At 32.7% G+C, this 25,109-nt stretch overlaps 2 protein-coding genes across 2 annotated transcripts; both read left to right on the forward strand.

Annotated features, from left to right (window-relative positions):
• Positions 1-17,489: 17,489 nt before the first annotated feature.
• LOC131648249 (histone H2A.1-like) lies at positions 17,490-18,197 on the forward strand. The gene is made up of 2 exons (XM_058918023.1): positions 17,490-17,735; positions 17,831-18,197. The coding sequence occupies exons 1-2, from the start codon at positions 17,553-17,555 to the stop codon at positions 18,068-18,070; spliced, it is 423 nt and encodes a 140-aa protein (XP_058774006.1). The 5' UTR covers positions 17,490-17,552; the 3' UTR covers positions 18,071-18,197.
• A 5,667-nt stretch (positions 18,198-23,864) lies between these two features.
• Positions 23,865-24,642, forward strand: LOC131648250 (histone H2A.2-like). Its single transcript, XM_058918024.1, has 2 exons — positions 23,865-24,153; positions 24,249-24,642. Exons 1-2 carry the CDS (start codon positions 23,971-23,973, stop codon positions 24,486-24,488), a joined length of 423 nt encoding a protein of 140 aa, XP_058774007.1. The 5' UTR covers positions 23,865-23,970; the 3' UTR covers positions 24,489-24,642.
• Positions 24,643-25,109: the final 467 nt, after the last annotated feature.

Genomic DNA, 25,109 nt, shown 5'->3' on the forward strand with positions numbered 1-25,109 from the left:
TCTAGATTGCATAATCAATTCCCTACATCATTTTGATCAATCTTATCATGTACCTTCATTTGATGACATAAACACCATTAGTTCATAATTTTGGCTCTAAATTCATTTACCAAACCTAATTTAATTTACCAAGCCTAACTCCAAACCATCACTAATCCCAAGCCTAAATCCTATAAATAGAGGCCTTCACCTCTTCATTTGATAAGCTTGAAAAGGCAAAGAAACTTTTGCATTTTCTCTCCCCATCTCTCCCAAATCACAAAAAGCTCTCATCTTCCATCAAAAAGTTAATGAGCTCCACCTTGAACCTCACTAACTTTGAGCTAAACCTTCATCTAAACACTATCTCTTCATCAATTGTGAGTAGATTCAAGCTTTGGTGTTGTGTTCTTGAAGAAGATTCAAAGTTTTGTGAAGAATTGGTAAATCTCTAGATCCACTCCTGTCATACCCCAAAATTTGCCCTCATACATTTGTAAACGTCATTTTATTTCGAATAAGTGACGTAGCACAGTTGGTAAGGATTTGAGGTTAAAAGGTACATGAGCGAGAGGTCTCGGGCTCGAATCTCACTTCTAACATTTCTCCTTTTTTATTTGTTTTCTAATTTTAATTCTAACTTTATTTTCATTATTCAAAAATCATAAAAATTGCATTTTTTTTATTATTTTAATTTAATTTTCGCACTAATTAAATAGGCATTTTTTAAAATAGTCAATTTTCACTTTTATGCATTTTTTAGTCAAAAAATCACCAAAAATCATAAAATATTCAAAAAAATCCAAAAAAAAAAAAAGTTTTTAATTTTATTTGTTCTATTTTTAACATTTTTCACAACTTGGGTAACAAGTAAAGATCTTTTTAAAAAAATATTAGTTAATCAATTAAAAGATCACAATCAAATTATTTTTGATTTAAGCTTTTAATGAATAGTTAATATTTGATTTTTTATTCCGTATTTGTTGACCTAAGTTACACTATAAATATCACTAATTTTTACACATTAGGCATTCACAACAATTTTCCAACCCTTATTTTCACTCTCTCTCTTCTCACAAACACAAAAATTATTTTCTCCTCCTTCTCTCCAAGATCAAACTTCACTTTCTCTCATGAACATCATAACAACTTAATAGCTTGTTGAAGAACATATAGAACACTTTCAAAAAAAAAAAACTCAAGAACTTATATCTTCCTCTCACCGTAGAACCGAGTGATTCAACGCGCATCTTTCCTCCACAAACCGCCATCGAAGCCCTCAGGTGGTGTTGTTTATTTTGTTTTATTTTTGCTAGCTTTTTATTGGTTCAATTGATAGCCATGATTATTATTTTGAAAGTGTTGTTTTCTTTTGATTTGATTTTATTTGTGTGAATGGAGAAGAGAGAATACATATGGGGAAAAAGATGAAATCACATGGCAAATAATCTACCAAAGACGTAGAAGAGGAAAACAAAAGAGAATCGGAACTTAGTCAGAACCACCGAATCAATCGGATCTGCATCACTCCTTCACGCCTCAACCGCCGGCGATCCATCCACTAATACTAAAAGCATGTTGGCACAACTGGTGACATACAAGCGTCGATCACCTTCCCAACCCAGGTTCGACCACCAGGTTTACCCTTTCTTTTTGTCAATTTTTCCTTCTTTCTTCTTTCTCTACAATTTTATTTATTTAACCACATAATTAAAATCAACTCATAACTAATTAGAATTAGGATTAGGGTTTAGACTATTAATTATTTTTTCTTTCACCTTTTTGTTTAACTAATTTAATTTTAGTAATTAGGTTGTTTAACTCATTTAATTTCTATAAAATCATAAAATCACAAAAACATTTAGTTTTAATAGTTAATTTGATTTAATTGTCTTAACATTTATTTTAATTGACTATAATTAGGATTAGATTAGATTTTTTAATTAAGACTAAATTTCAATTTAAAATTTAATTAGATTAGATTTAGTAATTAGAATATTTTTTAAAATAATTAGATTTAGGTTTAATTGATTTTATTTTTAACATAATTTTGATTAATTTAGTAATTAGGATTTGATTAGATTTTTTAAATTTATAATTAAAATCAATTAGAGATTTAATTAGATTGGATTTAATTTGTACATAATTAGATAATTAGATTTATTTTCATTAATTAAATTAGATTTAGATTAACATTAACTTAAAATATTTTTCTAAACATCAAATCTTTTTCCTCCTCTTCTTCAAATATTTTCTCGATTTCTCAATTCGTCCGCTATTTACTTTCTCGCGTAATTTTTTATAATTTATGTAACTGCTAAGGGTTGTAATAGTAATTAGGCTTTTTATTTCCCGCATATTTTATTAATTATTATGTAACTGCCCCAAAGCCTTGTAATAGTTGTAGGTTTATTTTCTGCATTTATTTTCTGCCTTTTCCCCCCGGTTTTTTTTGGCTTTGTAATTCCCCCTCCCCGAAGCCACTTAATAGCGTAGGGTTTATTTTCTGCCTTTTAATTTTCTGCTGATATAACTGTTAGAAATTAATAGGATTGTATGGCAAGACTAAAATCAACCTAGAATAACCCTAATTTTCAGGATTAAATTAATCAATCACTTTTTGTTCACCCACACACCTTTAAGGTAATCTCTCTTATGCTGCCTTTCGATCAAAAATAGTCAAGTCCCTCAGATGTAGGGATACCTTAGCTTGCTGCCTTCGATTCAAATCATCATAGTCCCTCCGATAAAAGATCATAGTCCCTTCGAGTTTCCTACGATGAAATGATCTTGTCCCTCGATGTTGCCTCGATAAATGATGATCATCCCTTCGAATGCTAAGGTATCCTTACCGATTGCCTATAGATGACTATTCCACCCTTTCCTAAAGACTTTCTGCCCTTTTTATGGTATGGATAGACGTATGGCAAACGATGACCCTCGATGACCCGTAAATCCAATTAAAGGACTACTTACCCTCTTTATGGTATGGATAGCCCTTTCAAATCAAAGTCTTAAAGAACAAGAAAGATCCACTCTTAGGGTAGGTACTCTTAAATGCTTGCTCAATATTCAATTCAAATTCAAAATACTTTTCACACCTCTTTTCAAACAATTTCCAAAAGGCTACACTTATTTACAAGTTAAAGTACTTATTTAAATCCTTTACTATACACACACTACACTTTTTCAAACAAACAAAGTGAGCTAAGCAATTAAGAGCCCATGGATAAACCATGGATACAAAGGGTGCTTACACATTCCCTTTGTATAACCTACCCCCCGAACTCAATCTCTTTTAAAAGGTATTTTCTGTTCTTTTTGCCTTTCCAATTGGATAAAATAAAAGTCGGTGGCGACTCTTGCTATCCACAACATTTCAAAAAGTCAGTTCTCCCACCGTAAACCAGAACTGGCGACTCTGCTGGGGACGCTTTCGAATAAAAGAGGGGTTACCTTAAAGTTTAGGATTCACTTTAAATGTTTTCAATTGTTTGTATTGTTTGCTTTATATTTGTGGGCCTGTTTGGGTTTACTTGTGTGAAAGATCCTAACCCGGATCTGAGTACCTTAGGTAAATGGCATGAGACCAAGGAGACTGCACAGCGTATACTGATGTGGTTGATATGGTGGGCATCATTAGTGTGACACATTGGTGTATCCTGGTGTTCCTTGGGATCCGGCTTGAGGAAACACTTGGTTGCTGCATGGTGTCATTAAGCACTAATTTGTCCCTAGAATCCTAGTTGAACTTGACTTTGGCCTATTAGAAAGTAACGAGATGGCTGGCTTTGGTTCCCACTGAAGTTGGTTGATACTCGAAGCTACACTCATATGGACTGGACATTTAGGACATTTTCGGTCGGTGATTCAATTGCTGAACTGAAATAAGTGCCTTCGAGAAAGGTCAATGATATGAGCTCCCTAGAACCCGATCTTTATATAGGACATGTTGAACCAACTAAACTTCAGTTGGGAGGGTACTTACCTACAGACTTCATGCAAGCCTTTAAACCTAAGGACACTTGTGTGACTTGCTTGTGTGTGCTACTAACCCTTCTATTTCCTTATAGGCTTTTCTTGTGGGACTCACTCGTCCTTATTACCTTATGCTTTGCTTACTACATTACATCTGCATGTCATCATAACATAGCATGTTAACTAACCCTTTCAAGGATCTTAGGAATTTAGGGCGCACAATTTCAGGTGCCATTATCAAGGACTGGATTCCTATCTATGGGCAAGAGGATTTATTTTCCTCTGGCCGTATGCCTTCCAATTCAGAGACACGATACCTATCAAGGGGAAAGAGGATTTATTTTCCTCTAGCCATGTACCTTCAAATTCAAAAAGTGTCCAGGATCAGAGGCGATGACCCACTCGATATGGTGAGCTTGATTCTCAAAGAAGAACGTTCAAAGACGAAAGTCAGAATTCTTCAAACAAGGATGCGACCCACTTAATGTTTAAATGTCGCAAACTAAATTTCCTAAAGATCCTTGAAAACATTGCATCTGCATTCATAACATCGCATAAACAGGATTCCTATGACAGGTCTCTCATCGTCTCTCGCTATTTATTTCAGCACAAATGGATCTCAAGCAATTAGTCAAAGACCTTCAGGCTCAGAACACCCAATTCCAAGCTTTGATTCTGAACTTGTCCAAGGGGCAAGACGAGCTGAAAACTCTTCCGACCAAGAAAGAGAAAACGCCTAGAAGAACTGTGGGTGTCCTTAACATGGGAAGGAGATTCCGAGGACCACTCAAGAAAGCTGAAGAAGTCAAGGTTTCCGAAGAAAATGACAATGAACAAGACGACGACGCTAGTGTCAAAATTGATGCGAAAAGCAACCACGATTCTGTCGAGCCCTCTAAGGAAGAAGAAGACTACTACTTTGAGGATGAACATCCAGACAACAAATACAAGTTGCTGGAAGAACGCATGAAAGCCATGGAGATCCAGAAGGTGCCTGGGTTGGATTTTGAGGAACTATGACTCATCTCTGGAGTTGTTATCCCTCCGAAGTTCAAGACTCCAACCTTTGCTAAATACGATGGGGTCTCTTGTCCGAAATTGCACCTGAAATCTTATGTAAGGAAAATTCAGCCTCATACTGCTTATAAGGGGCTGTGGATCCACTTTTTCCAAGAGAGTTTATCTGGAATCCAACTCGAGTGGTACTATCAACTAGAGGGTACCAATATCCGTACTTGGGAAGACTTGGATGTTGCTTTCTACAAGCAATACCAATACAATGCTGATCTTGCACCTACTCGCACTCAATTGCAAAGCATGGCTATGGATCCGAAAGAAAGTTTCAAGGAGTATGCTCAGAAGTGGAGAGACTTGGCTGGAAGAGTTCAACCTCCTTTAGCTGACAGAGAGTTGGTCGACTGGTCCTTTCTATAGTCATCTGTTGGGAAGCGCATCATCTGGTTTCACTTTATTAATATCATTTGATCTAGGATGTTGATAGGTTTGGGAGAGCCAAATCCATAATAATATATGAATGAAATTAATGATAGTATGTGTGATTTTATTTTAATGTATCTTAATTCTTCTTCTCCTTCTTTTTCTTTTGATCGATTAAATTTTTCAATATCTTGAGAATTCTTATGGATTCTTGATGAAAACGAGATCGCTACCTATTTTCTTTTCGTGCGGTATTGCTTTCGGAGAATGATCTATATATTGTTTCTGTCGCATGAATTAGCACATAAATTGTTGATCGGCCTCGTTGTAGGGTGACTTCTACATAAGTCACTTGGCGATCTGCTTAACATAGCGCAACATTGTCACTAAATCGGAAAAGATCTAATATGGCAAAGAATTATATGCGGTTGATTTAAGACTTAAGGAAGTTTGTCATGTAGTCACTATGATTTTATCAAGCTTCTGATAAACTTCCATTAAATTTAAATCCGAGATCATCCTTCACTCACCATCGATCTTCATTACTAACACTTCGATGATATACTTAACAAGTTTCGAGATGGTCATCTTGCTAACATTTGACAATTGACTTTAATTTCCTCATTTTATTATATTATTCTTTATATTTCTTGCTTTACGCTTTATTTTATCATTCATCATGTTTATGTTTCCGATATTTTCTCTTTGTCTATTTGAACACTTTGTTTATGTTTCCGCCATTTTCCCTTTGTCCATTTGGACGTTTGTTTACGCTTCCGCTATTTTACTTTTATCCATTTGGATCATACTCTATTTTTGTGCTAGAACATTAATAAACAACTTAAAATCATAAAAAAAATACTTAAGCCCCATGGACTATTGGTTACTATCCCGAATATTTTGGAGACCTGGACTTGTTGGACTTAGTATCTCTGGACCTTGTTATTCTGCCGTTATTCTGTCTATTATTCTGTTTGGAATTTGGTTGTTGTCTGTTTATATGTGCAGGTATTTCCTTAAAAGTCCTTGATGGTTAATTCCAAGGCATTGAGATAAGGATTTTGCCTATACACAGTCGTTACTCTGCCCGATTTTCGTCAGAATTTTATGATATATTCCAAAGGCTTGATACAAGCTGTGCTGAGGATAATAAGTTCATCTTGACCCCCAAGTGGTAATGCGTTGGTTTAGTGTTGGTAGTCCAAAGGATGGGAAATCTTCCTTGACTCATAATGTCAAGTGTTGGCTTCTTATTTTGGTTAAATCGTTCTTTCCTTAACCTTTTATTTTACGCTATAGGATAATCCCTTCATCTCTCGACTCCTTCTTAGATTTTCAAAATCTTCTCTCTTTTTCCAAAACCTTCTTATGTTTGCAATCTCTTTTAAAATCTATCTTTAAAATATCTTTTGCCCTTGTTGGCATTTATTTCAAAGTTTAGACGCGATTAATTATTGTAGTGAGTTGCGATACCCCACGATTTTGATATTGATTGATGTGATGGAATTTTTTCCACGTGAGAGAGCTAGTGGCATATTTATTGATTTTATCCAAGTTGGAGTCCTTCTCTCATTTGTGATGCAAAGAATCCATATGTTCTCATGTTTAAGACCAATGGATGAGTATTCTCTCCTATGATGATAAAGTGTTTATTCCTTTTTTTTAAATCTTCCTTTTTAAGTGGAACTACATTAGGTCTAACTTCTCCATTGCACCGAGGAGGTATGTAGGCACAAGATGTAATGTCTTGCTGAGCTTATTTTAAAAATCAAACAAACCTTTTCTTTCGCACACAATATCTTTTAATAAACACAGATTTTCAAAAAGGTTCATGTGGAGTACCACAGATATGATGGGTGCTTAAAACCTTCCCCTTGTATAATCAACACTCGTACCTAAGATCTCTTTTTTTTTTAAAACAAACTTTGGGTTTTATTTTGTTCTTTTCCCATTTCCTTTGGAAACAATAAAGCGCGGTGACGACTTTCACTGAAATAATGAGTCAAGTAAGTCAATGGCTTTGATCTCAAATTTTCCCCGCTACACTAGTCAACCTCCGAATTCTTTTGGCTTGAATGTTTTGGATTTGGATTTTTGTAATGCCATTCAATCATTGCAACAAATGGAAGTGACTAATTCTATTGATGAGCTTATCCATGTTGTGCAAAAGTCTTATGACACTTTTTCTAGCAAAGTTTCAAACAATTTTTTTCTCACACTTCAATCATGTATAAAGTTCCTCAAGGAAGATTTCCCGTTGAACTAAAATGTGATGGTGAACTTGTTCACGAAGTTATGGAATATTTAGCCATTTAAGTTGTTGACTCATTTTGGCAACTGATACTATATTTTGACAATTGATACTAATTCATGAAATATTTATTTTAGCATGTCCTATCTTGCTATAGTTTAATTATATTTATATAACACTTTTGTTCTTATTTTACTCCAATTAATTTTGTAAAATTAAGATGAAACAAAATTGAAACAAAACTATGCTTATTACTACTAACCTACTTTTGCTTATATAAGAGAATTGAAGGAGTAGTGTACGTATCCCTTAAAGAAAATGAGAGAGTATAAAAAAACTAATAAAAGAAAGAAAAGGAAATTATAATTTCTTTTATAGATAATTATGTACCATTTGTCTATCCTATTGCACGTATCCAACCAAGATCGGTAAAGTGACTTTCCCACTAATTTGTATAAAAAGTTGTAACTAATTAAAATGTAATTGAAACAACAACTAATAATTAATGAAGGGAAGGGCAATATAGATAAAACTAGCGAGATATCCGTGCGTTCGCACAAACACTTGTGTGGTACGCATACTTTTATTTTCAAAATATAATTAAATGTAAATAAGAAAAATGAAATGGAAAAAAAAAGACAAAATTGTCTAACCAAAAAAGTTTATTATTTAAAAAAAAAAGGTATATGAAAATATTTGAATCAACACTATAATTAATCATATATATATAAATATTTTTGTTTTGAAATTATTTATAAAAATAATTAAATCGATAGTAAACTTGTTGTCATTATTTTTCAATATTTAAATCAAATAGTTTAATATCAGTATCGTATGCGCGTATCATATCAGTACCCGTGTGTTCGCACGGGTGCTGATGTGGTACACACGCTTTTATTTTCAAAATATAAACAAATTGTAAATAAGAAAAACAAAATTGTTTTACAAAAATAGTCGGTTATTTTTAAAAGAAAAACATATTTTTATAATAAATAGAAAACTATTTTGACAAAATTGTTTTATATCAATAATATATATTTTAATTTTTTATATATTTTTAAAAAATTGTATCTTAAATTAAAAAATTTAAAATATAAGTATTAGATACATAAATAATTAAAAAACAACACATTTTTCTCGTGTTTGAATTAATACATATTTTTTTACTTTTAAGTTTTTTTAATTGTACAAAAATGTAATAACCCGTGTGTTCACATTAATTTTGATATGATTACTTGTGTGTTTACATGATACAGATGTGTTACCCGTGCTTTCGCATAGGTAATTGTGTGGTATGCATTTTTTTGTTTTTAAAATGTAATAAAAATCTAAATAAGAAAAAAAATTGTTTTACCAAAAATGTTTATTATCTAAAAAAGTATATTTTTAAAAGAAAAATAAAATTGTTTTACCAAAATTATTTTACATCAATAATATATATTTTAATTTTTCATATACTATCTTATAAAATATTTTTATCTTAAATTAAAAATAGTTTCAAATAAAAATATTAGAACATAAATAATAAAAAAACAACACATTTTCTCTTGTTTGAATTCAGACATTATTTTAAATATATTTACTTTTATTTTATTTAATTGTACAAAAAATGTAATAACACGTAGGTTCACACGAATTCTGATCTAGACAGTCGTGTGTTCGTATGGGTATTGGTGTGGATCAACCATATATTTTCGCGTATGTAAATATTAAATTTTTTCTCACATTATTTATAAAAACAAATATGCAAATATTTAGTTTTATAAATATCAACTAATTTTATAATATTTTTAAAAATATTACTTTAATTGTATAAATAAATATTAGTAACATAAAATATACATTTTGCTCGTATTTGGATTCATACATTATTTAAAATATATCTACTGTTATTTTCTTTAATTGTACAAAAAATTTAATAACCCGTGAGTTCGCACGTATTATGATATAGATACATGTGCATTCACACGGGTACTGGTGTGGTATGCACGCTTTTGTTTTCAAAATGTAATGAAATTTAAATAAGAAAAACAAAATTATTTTACCAAAACATTTTATTATTTTTATTAACAATTGACTTTTTCTAGTTTATAATTGTATTTATAACTTATTTTCATTTATAAAAATAATTGTTTCAAGAATAGACATTTTCCTATTTAGTAACTTAATATCATTTATAAATATAATCATATCGACAATAGACTTTTTTTCCCGTACCAATCAAAATTCACGAGTGCCATAGAATTTCCCTTATTTAAAAAAGCCATATAAAGTATTTTATTTATGTATATGCATGGATGTTCATAATTAAGTAAGGAGGGGTATAGTTGTTTTTAAAAGGATTTCTTTTTTTACTATTCTTCACAAGTACTTATAAATATAATTATTCAATGGAGTAGAATTTATATTAAACTGTTAAACTTAAAAAAACAAAACCAATTTGTCATGAGTGTATGCAACACATATTATTTTCATACATGAGTATATTTTTATGACACTATAGTAATAGAATTTTTTCAAAGGCAAGAGAACATTAATAATAAATTTCAATGCAAAGCATAAGATATGCTATGACAATAAAAGTCACCTACAATAAGTCCTATACTATCCTGACACAAATTCAACAACAACTACCTTGCTTCCATGCTTTGCTAAAATAGATCATAAAACCTTGTCATCATGTACCAACCCTGTACAAGTCATATCACTAACATTATTCTTGAATTCATTCACCAACGAAATAATGCAAATCCATACAAGTCAGATTCAATTCATCAATGTTAGCTCAATATCATTACATTAGTTTAGCACCATTGCAATCCACATTTCAATACAACATTCATTATATTCATTATTCAAACTAAAACAATCATTTCTAAAAATGTCACCACCACACCAGTCCCCCCCCCCCCCCCCAACATGCCATATTCATGATCACCTAACTCACAAAGTTCAATATCTCTCAATCCCAAAAATAACCTTAAGCCATACAATATAGATTCATATAAGGAAAAACATAATATTGCAGTTCAGACATAAGCAACAAAAACAGTAGAAGCAGCTGGGCAAAATTATGCAGACTTATTTGCTTATTCCATACAACATTTCCAATCTATAAACATTACTTTCTAACTTTTGATCAATTATAGGAGGAGTTGAAGGCTTCTTGTCGTAAAGGCCAATCTTGAATCTCCTGAAAAACATTATATTATACATATGAGAAATTTTTTGCATAGTTAGTGTAATACGGTGGGAGTACTGACTTTTTTGAAATGTTGCGGATAGCAAGAGTCGCCACCGACTTTTATTTTATCCAATTTTAAGGAAAGGCTAAAAGAACAGAAAAAGTCCTTCTAAAAGATTTTGAGTTCGGGGGGTAATTTATACAAAGGGAGGGTTTAAAGCACCCTTTGTATTCATGGTTATCCATGGGCTCTTAATTACTTAGTTCACTTTTTGAATGTTTGAATTGTTTGAAAGTGTAGTGTGTGAATAGTAAAAAAACTCTGTTAAGGACTTTAGCTTGTAAATAAGCGTAGCCTTGTTTTGAAAGTATTTGAAAAGAGTGGGAAAGAGAGTTTTGAATTTGAATTTGAAAAAGAGCAAGCAATTAATAGCAACTACCCTTAAATTATAAAAAAAAATGTTCTTTTAGCTTTTTAGGGCTATCCATACCATAGGAGGGTAGGAAGTCCTTTTATTGGATGTAAAGGGTCATCGAAGTTATCGTTCACCATAAGAATGACCCTGCCATAAAGAGGGCTGGTAGTCTAAGGGAAGGATAAAATAGTCATTTTAGGCAACCAATGAGGATACCTCAGCAATCGAAAGGGACTATCATCATCATATCGTAGGCAACCTCGAGGGACGAGATCATATAACCAAAGGCAACATCGAAGGGACTTATGATCTTTAGTGATGATAATGAACTGAGGGCAACATTTGTTAAGGTATCCTTAGAATCGAGGGACTTGACTATTTGATCGTAATTAAAGGCAGCAGATAATAAGGGAACAGGCAACAAATAATAAGGCAACAGACAACAAGAGAGGTTACCCTAAAGGTGTGTGTGTGGCACAATCAGGTGATCAATATTCAGATATTTTATCTTGTAATTAGAGTGATACTAGGTTAATTTTAGCAAGGCTTGCACTCCCTAGGACAGTGGCGGAGCCAGCGCCCGGCCAGGTAGGGCAGTTGCCCAGGCTCCGCCGGCCATGCTTCACCATCATATGCCGGATATCTTCCATTCTCGCCGTCCCTAAACGAGAAAGCTGTTATCTTCCATTCTCGCCGTCCCCTAAACGAGAAAGCTGTCGGCGGTTTCAAAAAGAAAGAGGAGTGATGTCGAATTCGCCGTTAATAAATTGACCACCTGCTCTATATTGATACTAGCAGGGAGATGAAACTACGCACTTAGAAATAAAGAACTTAGTTGTTCTTCAATTTTACGACTCCACTATTTCTTCTTTTTCTTCTGTTTCAATTTAATTCTCAGTACAACATTGTTGTTGTGTTGTTATTTGTTGTTGTTGCAGCTGTGGTTGACGAATTGATGAAGAATTGGGGTCGAATTTGTCGTTTTGCGCTATGCCCACCAAGTGTTCGGTAAAAGTTCTGAACCGAGATTCTTCTTCCTTTATTTTGTTTTTGTTTTGCAGGATTTATTGGACAAAATTGGAAGCTTGTTTACACAGTTGTAGCAATCTGAATTGGTGAGATCCTATACCTTAAAACAAACCTGTTAATACTGTTTTGGCCACTGCCAGAAATGTTTTGTAGAATTTTGTTTTTGTAGATTGTAAAACTAGTGAACCAAAGAGAGTGGAAAGTGTTTGGGAGTATAATCCACTTGGATATGTGAAAGTTTCTTTGGAACAACCTTTATAGAGATGAAGATTATGCAAAATGGAGTGTGTTTAAATTTGTAAACAAATATATAATCAAAGAAAGAATTATAAGTTTTTTTAATTTTAGGTGGTGTGTAGTACTACTACTAATGGATCAAATCATGGCAATTTCTATGGATAGGCTTAAAACACGAGTAGATGTGGAGATGAATGAGTTGCATATACTCACTAGTGAGGAGTACTATGTATGTGCATTTAGAATGAAAACAAATAATGTATAGAAGAAGATAGAAAAAGTTTAGGTTTTAGAAATGGTGTGTACGTAAAAAGTTGTAATTCTTTACTGTTTTGCTTTAAAAAGTACATGAATCAGTGTTAGTTAAATCATAATGTGACTTTAGAAGCTAAACTTTTTATCTTCAACGAGGTCAAACCAAACCAACATTAAGGTGTTTGTTGTGTGTCATTACGCATGTATGGAACGTTTTCAATACTCAATTAACGTGACTTTCAAAAGTTACAAAGGGGAGTTTTAGGTTGATGTGAAAATTTAAGGAATTTAAAATTGTGTTAATACTATTTTACTCCCCTGTCATATATTCAACTTGAGCTCTCTAAACAACATTTTTCACACACTGTCCATAACCAGAATCACCAGCATGTTTCTTCTAATTTTTAAATTTTTGCCCGGGCTTAAACATTTTTCTGGCTCCGCCACTGCCCTAGGATTACTAACTACAGCAGAAAAATAAAGGCAAAATTAAAAGTTCCTACGCTATTACAATAAACACCTGTAGGGCAGAAAAATAAAGGCAGGAATAAAAATCCTAATTAAACTATTACATCCTGTGAGCAGTTACATAATATGGCAAAAACTTGCGGGAAGACCACAAGAAATAATTAAGTAGATGATAACCCTACAAGACACAAGGTTTTCAAGGGCAATGAAGCAATGTAAGGAAGAATTAACACCTACTCCCCTTTGCCAAAAGGAGGTACCTGCAAAAATAAAATAATAATAAGAATAAGAATATTAGTAATAGTAATAATATAAGCACAAGAAAAGAATTGAGGTTTAGCAAATTAAATTATGGACAAAATTACGAATAACCTTGATTTGGCCAAATACCAAAAGGTTTTTGGCCAAATACGAATAACCTTGATTTGGTCAAATACCAAAAGGTTTTTGGCCAAAAAAGCAATTGGGGTACCATCCACTTGGTCAATCCATAGAAAACCTGTTCATAAACCAACACAAGGTTACGATTAAGAAAACAAATGGAAAAATAGAAAAGTGATTAAAATAAAATCAAAAAAAATATAAAAACCTGATTATAAATCAAATAAAATAAGAACACGAAACTACAATTTTTTTTAGATTTTTTGAAAATATGAAAATAGAAATTAAATCAAATAAAATAGAAAAACGAGGAATTTGCGATTTTGAGGGTCGAAATCCTTTAAAATTCTAGTCTGAAGGAGTATTGTTCTACGATTTTTTTCTGAACTTCTGGAAAAAATTTGGAGCAAATCGAAATAGTAGTTTCAGAATTCGACTGATAGGCTGGAAAATTTATTACTGTGCTGCAACCGGAATTGAAACCCTGAAGAAGGAGAAGTAGGAGAAAATATTTTTTGTGTTTGTGAGAGAGAGAGAGAGAGAGAGAGAGAGAGAGAGAGAGAGAGAGAGAGAGAGAGAGAGAGAGAGAGAGAGAGAGAGAGAGAGAGAGAGAGAGAGAGAGAGAGAGAGAGAGAGAGAGAGAGAGAGAGTGAGAATAAGGGTTAGAATTGTTAGTCCCTAATGTACAAAAAATATTAGTATTTATAAGAAAAATATTAGGTTAAAAAATAATGGGCTTGGACTCTTAAAAAGATTTAATTAGTAATAAAAATAAAATTCTAATAACTATTAATTATAATACTAAATAATAATAATAGCTAACTAACTATAATATAATTAGAAATAAAAATATAAAACTAATAATAACTGAATTAAAACTATAATAATAATAATAAGAATGATAATAATAAAAACATCTATCTGATATAATATTTATAAATCTTTAATATAATACTAATAACAAAACTAATGCTTAAAATAAAAAAAGTAACTTCCAAAAACGATATATATATTTTTTGTAATTTTTGAATATATTTTACTAAAAGGAGTATAAAAATTAAGATTTAAAGAAAAAAGATGTTTTAAACTTCCTGATAAAAAAGAAGAAAATTATAACTAAAGAAGTTAAAAAAATAATAAAAAGTGGAAAAAAAGTTAGAAAATAAAATAAAGGTTAGAAGTGAGATTCAAATCTGGGACCTTTCGATCGTGTGTCTTTTGCCCTCAAATTCTTACCGATTGCGCTACGTCAATTATTTGAAATAAAATTACATAAACAATTATAAGAGGGCAAATTTTGGGGTATGACAGTTAGGATGGGATATCACAAGATGAACAAAAGTTGCAAAACTAACAATTGAAAAACTTGTTCGTACCACTCCATTCATAGCACTCAAAGCAGCCTTTACATCCTCAGCCAAGTAAACAAATAACAATGATACTTGAAATTTGAAGTGCATCATGATATTTTACAAAACCGATAATTTGCTGACAAAGAGAACAATCCATCCTGTTATGCATCATATTATTCAAATGAAATAATTAACGTTATATCAATAACATATGTTCAAATTGTATTTACAGCTAAAGCTCATGAGCACATTCCCCTTAACGCTGACAGATGCCAAGAAATTATTTACTACCCCTTATGAAATCCTCCAAAGCAACACATAAATCCACAGAGAATATAAGTCACAAAAATATCCATAAGGGGTAGTGTCTTTTGAGAAGAAATTTATGGATTTTATTTACTTGGTTTATGGAAAGAAGGATAACTTGTATTTATCTCATTTATCATGCTTCGTTTTCTTATCTACTTAGCAAAAATTGTGTGGTTACCAACTCAATGAAATCATCTTCACCAAAGGCATCAACACTGTAGTTATTATTATTGGACTGGTAACAGCAGATTTTGTATCACACGAAACATCAGCACAACTGTAACCCAGACTCTATGTTTAATGCTAAATGCATATCTCATGGCGAGATCACCAGAATAAATCATGTTGGTGTTTGCGAATCGATAACACTCTCCACATAAACTTGTAATATTGGTTGCACCAGCAGAATATTAGCTGCAACTATTGCATTTGTAATACGTGACAAAATGTTTGATGTACTAATTCAAAATCACATATACAAAATCACCTGTAAATCACCCGAAATAGTCTACCGTTCACAAATGAATCCAGTCTCATGTGGCATAGAGTTGTAGTGCCCAGATGAAGAATACTTAAATTTTTGGTATGCATCTTTTGTTGTCTTTGCATCTTTTACAACCAAACAAAGAATACTTAAACCATATTTAAAGTTACCTGCCCATGATTTTACCAACTCAAAAATCATTCAAAATGGAAACTTATAAATTAAACTACAATGAATAATGAATTACAATTCTGAAGATATATGTTGTATCTAATAACTTCCACTAAAACATCACAATGGCATATGCATAAATTGGAGAGATTCTCGAAAGCATGTACATGAATTGAAAGGTAGGACAAGTATAGAAAAATAAAGCACGAACTTGCTCAATCTCAGCATCTACATGCGCATCATCGAAACCATGTTCAAGGTGACTAACACTGGCTTGATTGTTTCACAATATTTCAATAAAATGTTTAAGATTTTGTCATGGCTTGAATCTAGATCCAAATCGGAAATATCCATCCCCGATTGCTTGAAGTTTTGATAGGGACAGTCTAGGGGTAAAACTACCACCACCAAGTAAGTTATCCAAAGGTTTATCGAGCACTCCTCAATATATTTGAAAAAAATCATAGGTAGATATAAAATCGACAGAAACATCTTACAAAGGAGATAAAAAATCAATTCCCACCTAAATATTTGAGTTTCAAAAATACCTTTTAACTTAGCAAATACAGGGCAGAGATCGTCCTTCAAGGAAGAATCAGAAACAATATCGAAAGTAAATAACAGTTAGCGACGGGACAGAGAAATAAACCACACCTAAACAAAACACAAGAATTATGAATTATAGAATCTGAATCGAATGGCTATCAGGGCAGCTTCTGGAATTTCGACAACAGCTTCACCATTGATGCCGAGTCCGGATCTGGAGCTCCATCGATCTCGGTTCATGCTTCCTAAAAGAACAACAACAAAAAAGTCATATACAAAGTGGAAGAAGAGGGAGAACGAAGAAGAAAAGAAAGCTGTTTATGAGAAAGAGAAAGAGAGAAAGGGCAAGAGAGAAAGAGAGATTAGAACTTTGGAATCAATGAATTGGTTATGTAAGTTGGAAGTGGAAAAAGAGGCTGCATTGGTAATACAAAGAAATCAAATGATAATACTATCTGCATTGAAATTATGCGATACATTCATTATTTGTTGTGCCCATTTAATTACTTTGCCAAATAATTGCATAGATCAGATTAACCCTTAATTAGTTGCTAATGACCAATCAGAAAAAAAAGTTAATATGGACTTAACCAGAACATATGGTAGATAATATTTTACTAATACTAATAATAAATGTAGTAAAATTTATTTATATTTAAGGAAAAAAAATTATAATTTTGTGCTTATAAATATGGAGGAGTGTACTATTGTCAAAGATGTGTATTTAAAGGTCCATTTGCATCCAATAGAAAATGGATCAAATCCAATTTAAATTTGCAAGAACCCGCCAAAACAAAATTGGAAACATCTAAATTCAAAAAATAAAAATCTACGCCACGTAATTGTCTCTGATTAGTCTGTTTTTAGAGTAACGGATCGCCACGTAAGTAACCGTGAGCCATCGATAAGTCTGATCCAACGGCATGTAAATTTTCGGTGCAAGATTCGTACAATGACGACGACTGTATAAAACCTTGCCAACGCTTTCAACTTTAGCATCTCACCATCTTCACCACTCTTGAATTCTCACTTTTTGTTACAACAGCTAATTCGCTTCAAGAATCTAGTGTGCAAAATGGCCGGAGGAAGGAAAGGAGGAGGACCAAGGAAGAAGTCAGTGACCAGATCTGTCAGAGCTGGACTTCAATTTCCAGTCGGAAGAATCGGTCGATTCTTGAAGAAAGGTAGATATGCTCAACGTGTTGGTACTGGTGCTCCCGTTTACCTAGCTGCTGTTTTAGAATATCTTGCCGCTGAGGTAAATTTCTATTTCCCTCTTCTTTATCTTTAACTGCTATAAATTAGGGATTTTGAAATTGAGATTCTAATTTTTGAAATTTGGTGTTTGTTCAGGTTCTTGAGTTGGCTGGAAATGCAGCACGTGACAACAAGAAGAACAGAATCAGTCCAAGACATTTGTTGCTGGCTATTAGGAACGATGAAGAGCTTGGAAAATTGCTTGCTGGTGTTACTATTGCTCATGGTGGTGTTCTTCCTAACATCAACCCAGTGCTTTTGCCCAAGAGGAATGAAAACGCTGCTAGTACTCCCAAGTCTCCATCAAAGGCCAAGAAATCTCCAAAGAAGGCTTAAGTAGATGTTTTAGATATTAGGATATGTTAATTAGGCTCTTCTAATGTATGTCAACAAGTTAATTCAAATATTTGTGTATGTCATGAGAAGTTTGGTTTATTAATGAAAACAATTTGTTTTCTTCCTATATGAATTGTTTAAGAACTGCATGCTGTAGAAAATTTATGGATACTAATCATTATAAAACCAACCTCTGAAAGAATAATGGGATTGTACAAAGTACATATAACTCTTGCTATACCTCACAAGAATGAAGAAAGTTTACTAGGCAGATGATTGTAGATGAGAAAGAAGTTTACAGCACATAAGTTTATTTCAATTCAGTCTCATCGCAACTGGTTTATAAGAAAAACCATTCCACATTTTAACACCCTGGATGTTTGATTTGCAAAATATAAAGTATCTGGTTGTATAAGAAGGTCCAACATAACGCATTACACACTTTAACATTCTGAAAGAATATTTCTAATCAATAGAAGAGAGTGATTTTGAATTCAATTTGAATGAAGTTGAAAAGAATTATTATGAGTCACAAAAACACCTACTCAATATGTTACTCAACCATCAAATCAAGTTAATCAATCACGACTTCAAATAAGACAGGATAACATGCAAGTGAAAGGGTAAAGTATAATGAAAATATTTTTGATAGCTTCTTAACTTCATCGAACAAGTTAGATGAGATTTATACAAAAAGTGTGCAATATGCAACAAATCATTTTTTTTTTCACGAAAAACACATGGTTGATAGGAGGAGTCAAATTATCGCTATTTATAAGAAATAACCGGATTACTAACGATATATATGGTACGGGCTGTTAAGTTTATCACCAAAGACAATAATTTCTGCCATTGTTTGTTCACCATGGATACTCATGATTTGAGGAAGGAATTTGTGTAAATTGTTTTAAGTAACAATTCTAAGTGGAGTTCAGAATGTTAATGCTTTTTGAATTTAGTAAAGTAAACTCATGTGAACATTGTCTTTAATAGTTTTATTTAGGGATGTTTAAATACAAACCAGTTCATATAAAAATCGTAAACCGATACAAAAAAAATTAAAAACTGCAAAAAATCGAAGTTTATTAGATGTGTTTGGACTCCATTTTGTGAGAACCGCACGGTTCAGATCAGATTTAGGATTGATTTTTCAAAACCGAATCGAGCCGCATGTATATATTTTTTTAGGTGTTAATCATTTTGTAACACTTGTATAAATGTCTTGGAGGCATCCTTATCATTGGTTAATGGAAATTATCATTCTTACCCTCAATTATCTCTCTCTCTAATTCTCTTCTCTCTTACTATCTCTTTCTCCACATACTCCATAGTTCACCAATTGTGTGATTGTATATTCTAACATTTGATATTAAAAGTCTGGTTCTGATCCATAAACATCTGTTGTGCAACATGAATTATGTCTCCAATGATAGAGTCCCTATAAATTTACCAACCCTTGATGCAAAAAATTACGACAAATGGTACAAGCAAATAAATGTGTTGTTTGGCTACCAAAAAGTTCTTGAAGTGACCAAGAATGGAATGGACCCCCTTATTGAAGGTGCAACGGATGCACAAAAGGCTATGTATAAGGAAGAGAATAAGAAAGATTATAAAATGTTGTTCTTGATCCATCAAATGTGTTGATGGTGACAACTTTGAGAAAGTTGGCGATTGTGAATCGGAAAAATAGCATGGGAAATCTTGAAAAAGGCATATGCAGGGGCTGATAAGACAAAGGTGAAGAGGTTACAAACTCAGAAACGTCAACTTGAATTAATTCAAATGGAGGAAAATGAGACAATCAACGATTATGTGACGCAAATTACTTGATTGGTAAACCAAATCAAGTCGTGTTGAGAAACTGTTTATGAGCATAGTGTTGTGTCGAAGATCTTGTGTTCTATAACAACATGATTTGAAAACATCGAAGTGGCGATTGAAGAGTTGAAGGATCTTGCGACGTTGAGTATAGATGAGCTTCAAAGCTCTCTTAAGGCTCATAAGCAAAGGAAGGAGGAAAGAAATAACGACAAGGCAAATGCGGATATTGCTTTGCAAGCTCGGTTCAATGAGTAGAACAAGTATCCGAAAGGAGAATGTTCCATGAAGAATATATGTAATTTTCAGAATTTTGGTTGAAAAGAGACTAAAAATTCGAAGAACTCGACTTGTCAAAAGGGTGAGAGCAACTGCAACAAAAATGGTGGTCAAGGCAATTTTAGAGGCGGAAAAAGAAAGTTTGACCAAGCCCGTTAACCGATTACACCTGATTGTATGTATTTTAGTTTCGTTTGCTTGAATCGGTTAACAATTTGCGTTAACTAGTTACAACATTGAGTTTTGGCTTTTTCTTGTATTTTGTTGACGTGTTTTAGGTCCCAATTATTTTGTAAAACTTGTATTATTGCATTTGATACATCCTCATAATTGATTAATGCAAATTATTACTCTCACCCTCAATTCTCTCTCTCTCTCTAATTCTCTTCTCTCTCACTACCTCTTTCTCCACGTACTTAATAGTTTACAAATTGTATGTTTGTATGTTCCAACATTAAGCAAAGTACATGAAGGACATTTTGGATCATCTATAATACAAAATACAACAAAGCACAATACATGAAATATAGCTGATGTCAACACATGATACTACAAAAGATCACACAAGAGAAATAAAATAGACAACAAGTCTTTAGAATCTTCACAACATATTCCCTTTATTTTTTCCTTCTTCAAACTAACTAAAATAAACCTCTTAGACTCCTGAATGTTTGCCCATTAAGGCGATGTAGCTACATCCCGACCGACCCTTGGCGTTTCGATACCATTATCTTCACCTAACAGGTTCACCTTTCAAAATATCGTTATTAGAACAAGTCGAGGATAAATTATTTAACATATTCCCCTTTTGGAATCCCATTATCGATACAAGTCAAATATGAAGTGTCGTGACACTTCTACACATCGATCTCTCCTATGAGTTGTAACTCGACTCCTAGGGTATGAAGTTCCTTATGGACTAGCTCTTTGGATTGATTATATTTTACAAACAAACAATACGGAGAAATATTCAAAGTGTTCATGACTATTCTAGCTTACTTATGATGTATGTAGGTGCAGAAGGGACTAAAGCTATACGCAATGTCCCAGCATGTTGGTATGACATTTGAGCCTTGCGAAACAGGTCATTGCTACTACATTTTTGAAGACTTTCTGGTCAATGATTGGATAAGATTTTATTGTTATTGGTTTAGCAATATAACTAGGTAATTTTGTTTAGAGCTATAAGAAGATTAATTCAGATTTAAATGGATATTTAAATTTGAATTTAAACTGAAACAAGTCATATCTTGTTGAAAAGATTTATGGAACGAATAATATCTAACAATTTCTTTATTATTTCGGGACGAAATCAAATACCCAGGAAGAAATGCCCAGAATCAATATGTTATATAAGGACCTCAAACCTACATTGGAATTCAAGCACTCACATTGAAGATTCTAGAGTGTTAGGTTTATAAGAGTCCTTGTTATTTTATGTACACAACATTATGTTCAACAACTTGGCGTAATTGTAGTTTTGTCTTAGTAGAGTTGTAACATTCAACATTATTCCTTGAGTTCTAAACACCAATCACAGGTTGTGTGATTGAGACTAAAGTGAATAAGTTCTGATATTAAGAGGGAGTCCTTAAATAGAAAGTCATTGTGATTAGGAAGAGACTTTGAACAACATAAGGTTTGTTGGTTTTTGTAAGACTAAAGATACTGATTCATGTAGTAACTTTTCTTTCTTAGGTATATTATCCTCCAGATGTAGGTGTTGTGTGCACCAAACTGCATTACCAATCTCTTGTGTTTCTATTGCTTTATGCATTACTGTTTTATTGATGTCATTCTCGCTTAAGAAGTTGGGCCAATTGTCTAAACACTATGTTCAATATCTGTCTCCTCCAGAACAAAATTTCCATTGTGATCGGAGCAGACACCAATTCTATTTGGTGAGCTTCTGGGAGACATTTTTTGTTCTATGGGAGAAAACAAAGGACAGAGGGTTTGTATATAGACCACCTGTATTGGATGACACCAACTATGATTATTGGAAAGCTGTGATGGTTGCCTTTCTCAAATCCGTATATAACAAGACTTGGAAGATTGTGATTAAAGATTGAAAACATCGTGTGATTACTGCACATGATGGTACAACAAGCTTGAAACCTAAAGCTCTTCGGTGTGTTTACAGTGATTTCTAGTAAACAACCGCTAGTCTTTCAAATTCTTAAGTGTATTTTGGTAACTTATAGGATCGACTAGATTGATTCTAGGACATGTGTCTAAGTGTTTCTATCTTAATGATTAAGTTCATCTTCTGGATTCCTATTCTAAAAGGATACTCGGAATTATGATTGGTTTAAAGACAATGTAACATATAACAATGAAATTTAAAGAAAGACTTGAAGGATTTGATAGTAAATGTAAAAGATATGACTTGAGAAAAAGTATTTAAATAACTTGTATTTATAAAACGAAGAACAATATTGAAATAACAATGGCGTTACACGCACATTCTCAGGGAAAACTCTTTCTCTCACACTTGATCCTTGAGCAATTTTGAGTAATTTTGTACAAAATGAACACACATTTTCACATAAAAAGATTCCTATTTAAACTAATTCGACCCTAACGGTCTTCTTCTAACGAAATGCCACGTAGCTTCCACGCGTCCTTTTGGCTAAATGAATTACTTCGAAATTTAAATATTCCCATCCAATGCCTTCGAAAACGCGATCCACGTGTCTTTGTTGAAATGCATATATTCTCCGAAATGTCATACGAATATCTTCGATCCTTGCTTAAAATATTTCGAAGACTTTCTAGCAAAAGCTCCAACTTAATACGAAGAAAAAACTTTTATTCAAAGGGATTTGAAGAAACCTCTTTGCCTGATTTCTTTCTTTTTTTCTTCAAACTATAATCTAATAACTTTATTTTAGTTATCGAAATCTCCAACTAACACGATGAAACAAGTGTTATCTAAAGCATGAACGACCACTAAATTATTCATCACACCTAAATAATTCAATGTGTCTGAAATAATTATGTAATAAACAGTTATTTCTCGTCCTATTACAATATCCAGGGGATTACTTTTTAAAATTGATTCAATTGTGATTAAGTAGAAAAAAACATTACACAGAAGATCTTCATTTCTAATCATAACCTAAACAAATTAGCTACTCATATTCACATTACCACTAAGTTAATGATACTTAAAATTTATAAATGATGACTAGGAATTATTACTTCCTCTTTTATAGGTGGAAATCATCTTCAATTCAGAGTGTTTTTCAATCTTCTGGGCCACGTTATAAAAAATAATTAAATTTATCATTTTTTTAACTAAATTAAAATTTCTATAAAAGTAAAACTAAATTAAAATTTGGAAGAATAGTTTAATAATTTCTTTTCACAAAAATTACATCCAAAATGGTTCTGTATTTATAAGAACCTTTTGCAACAAATAGAAAATGAATCCTATCATCTTAAAATTGCAAAGAAGCCACCCTGGCACCCTTTAATCTATATTCTAAATAAAATAAAACAAATTTGCAAAAAGCCAAATTCAATAAAAAAAACAAGTTGATACCACCTAATTGACTCCCATTGGTCCTTTTTAATTGACACGGCTCCTCAAGTAAGTCACACTGAGCCATCGATAAAACCTGATCCAACGGCGTACAGAATTTTCATTGCAAGATTCTTACAACGACGGTGATGGTATAAAACCTTGCCAGCGCCTTCTTCAATTTCATCTCACCATCTTCATTACTTTCTCAATTTCTAACACCTTCCTACCAAACCGCGAGTAAGTTGAAAGAATCTAGTGTTCAAATCGCAAAATGGCCGGAGGAAGGAAAGGAGGAGGACCAAGGAAGAAGTCAGTCACCAGATCTGTTAGAGCTGGACTTCAATTTCCAGTCGGAAGAATCGGTCGATTCTTGAAGAAAGGTAGATATGCTCAACGTGTTGGTACTGGTGCTCCTGTTTACTTAGCTGCTGTTCTTGAATACCTTGCTGCTGAGGTAAATTTCAATTTCCATCTGTTTTTATTTGAACTGCTATTAATTAGGGATTTTGAATTTGAGATTCTGATTTTTTAAATTTGGTGTTTGTTTAGGTTCTTGAGTTGGCTGGAAATGCAGCACGTGACAACAAGAAGAACAGAATTAGTCCAAGACATTTGTTGTTGGCTGTGAGGAATGATGAAGAGCTTGGTAAATTGCTTGCTGGTGTTACCATTGCTCATGGTGGTGTTCTACCTAACATCAACCCTGTGCTTTTGCCTAAGAGGACTGAAAGTGCTTCTACTGCTACCAAGTCTCCTTCCAAGGCAAAGAAATCTCCCAAGAAGGCTTAAATAGATGCCTTTAGACTTTAGGTTGTGTATTTAAGTTTATGATCTTTTAATTGTGATGGAGGAATGTTCAATGTATACCAAGTAGTGTAATTCGAATGTTTTGTATCTCATGTGGAGTTTGATTTAATATTGAAAACATTTTGTTTTCTGTCAATTATCTTGTTTAAGAAGTTCATATATTTTCATTTTGTTTTCTGTCAATCAACTTGTTTAAAAGATCATATATTTTCATTTTGTTATTTGTCAATCATCTTGTTTAAGATCATATATTTTCACCCGTTAATAACAAGTAAAGTCATATTCAATACCTAAGCCCAACCATTTTCCTGGTGTTAAAAGTAAGTTTTTTTTTTTTTGGACATTAAACATCAATATTCATTAGATGAATAAGAGGGAATACAAGCATACTGAAAGACAATTTGTAAGGACATTTTCCATTCACATTTTAAAACTAACACTCATAACTAAACTAGATTTGGACAACAAAAATGTTGAGAAGTTAAAATTCAGTGGAGTATTAACGATCCAATTCCTTGATCCAAGCAACCCATCAAAGAACTTCCACAAAAGATAAAAGAGTTTGGGAACCACAATCTTTAATTCTATCCAATTACAGATCAT

The sequence above is a fragment of the Vicia villosa genome, linkage group LG2 (assembly GCF_029867415.1).
Source record: "Vicia villosa cultivar HV-30 ecotype Madison, WI linkage group LG2, Vvil1.0, whole genome shotgun sequence".
NCBI lineage: Eukaryota > Viridiplantae > Streptophyta > Magnoliopsida > Fabales > Fabaceae > Vicia > Vicia villosa.

Coding starts and splice junctions, on each gene's coding strand:
- LOC131648250 (XM_058918024.1), top strand. CDS start 23,971: ATGGCCGGAGGAAGGAAAGGAGGAGGACCAAGGAAGAAGTCAGTCACC. Junction 24,154..24,248: donor TTGAATACCTTGCTGCTGAG/GTAAATTTCAAT, acceptor GTGTTTGTTTAG/GTTCTTGAGTTGGCTGGAAA.
- LOC131648249 (XM_058918023.1), top strand. CDS start 17,553: ATGGCCGGAGGAAGGAAAGGAGGAGGACCAAGGAAGAAGTCAGTGACC. Junction 17,736..17,830: donor TAGAATATCTTGCCGCTGAG/GTAAATTTCTAT, acceptor GTGTTTGTTCAG/GTTCTTGAGTTGGCTGGAAA.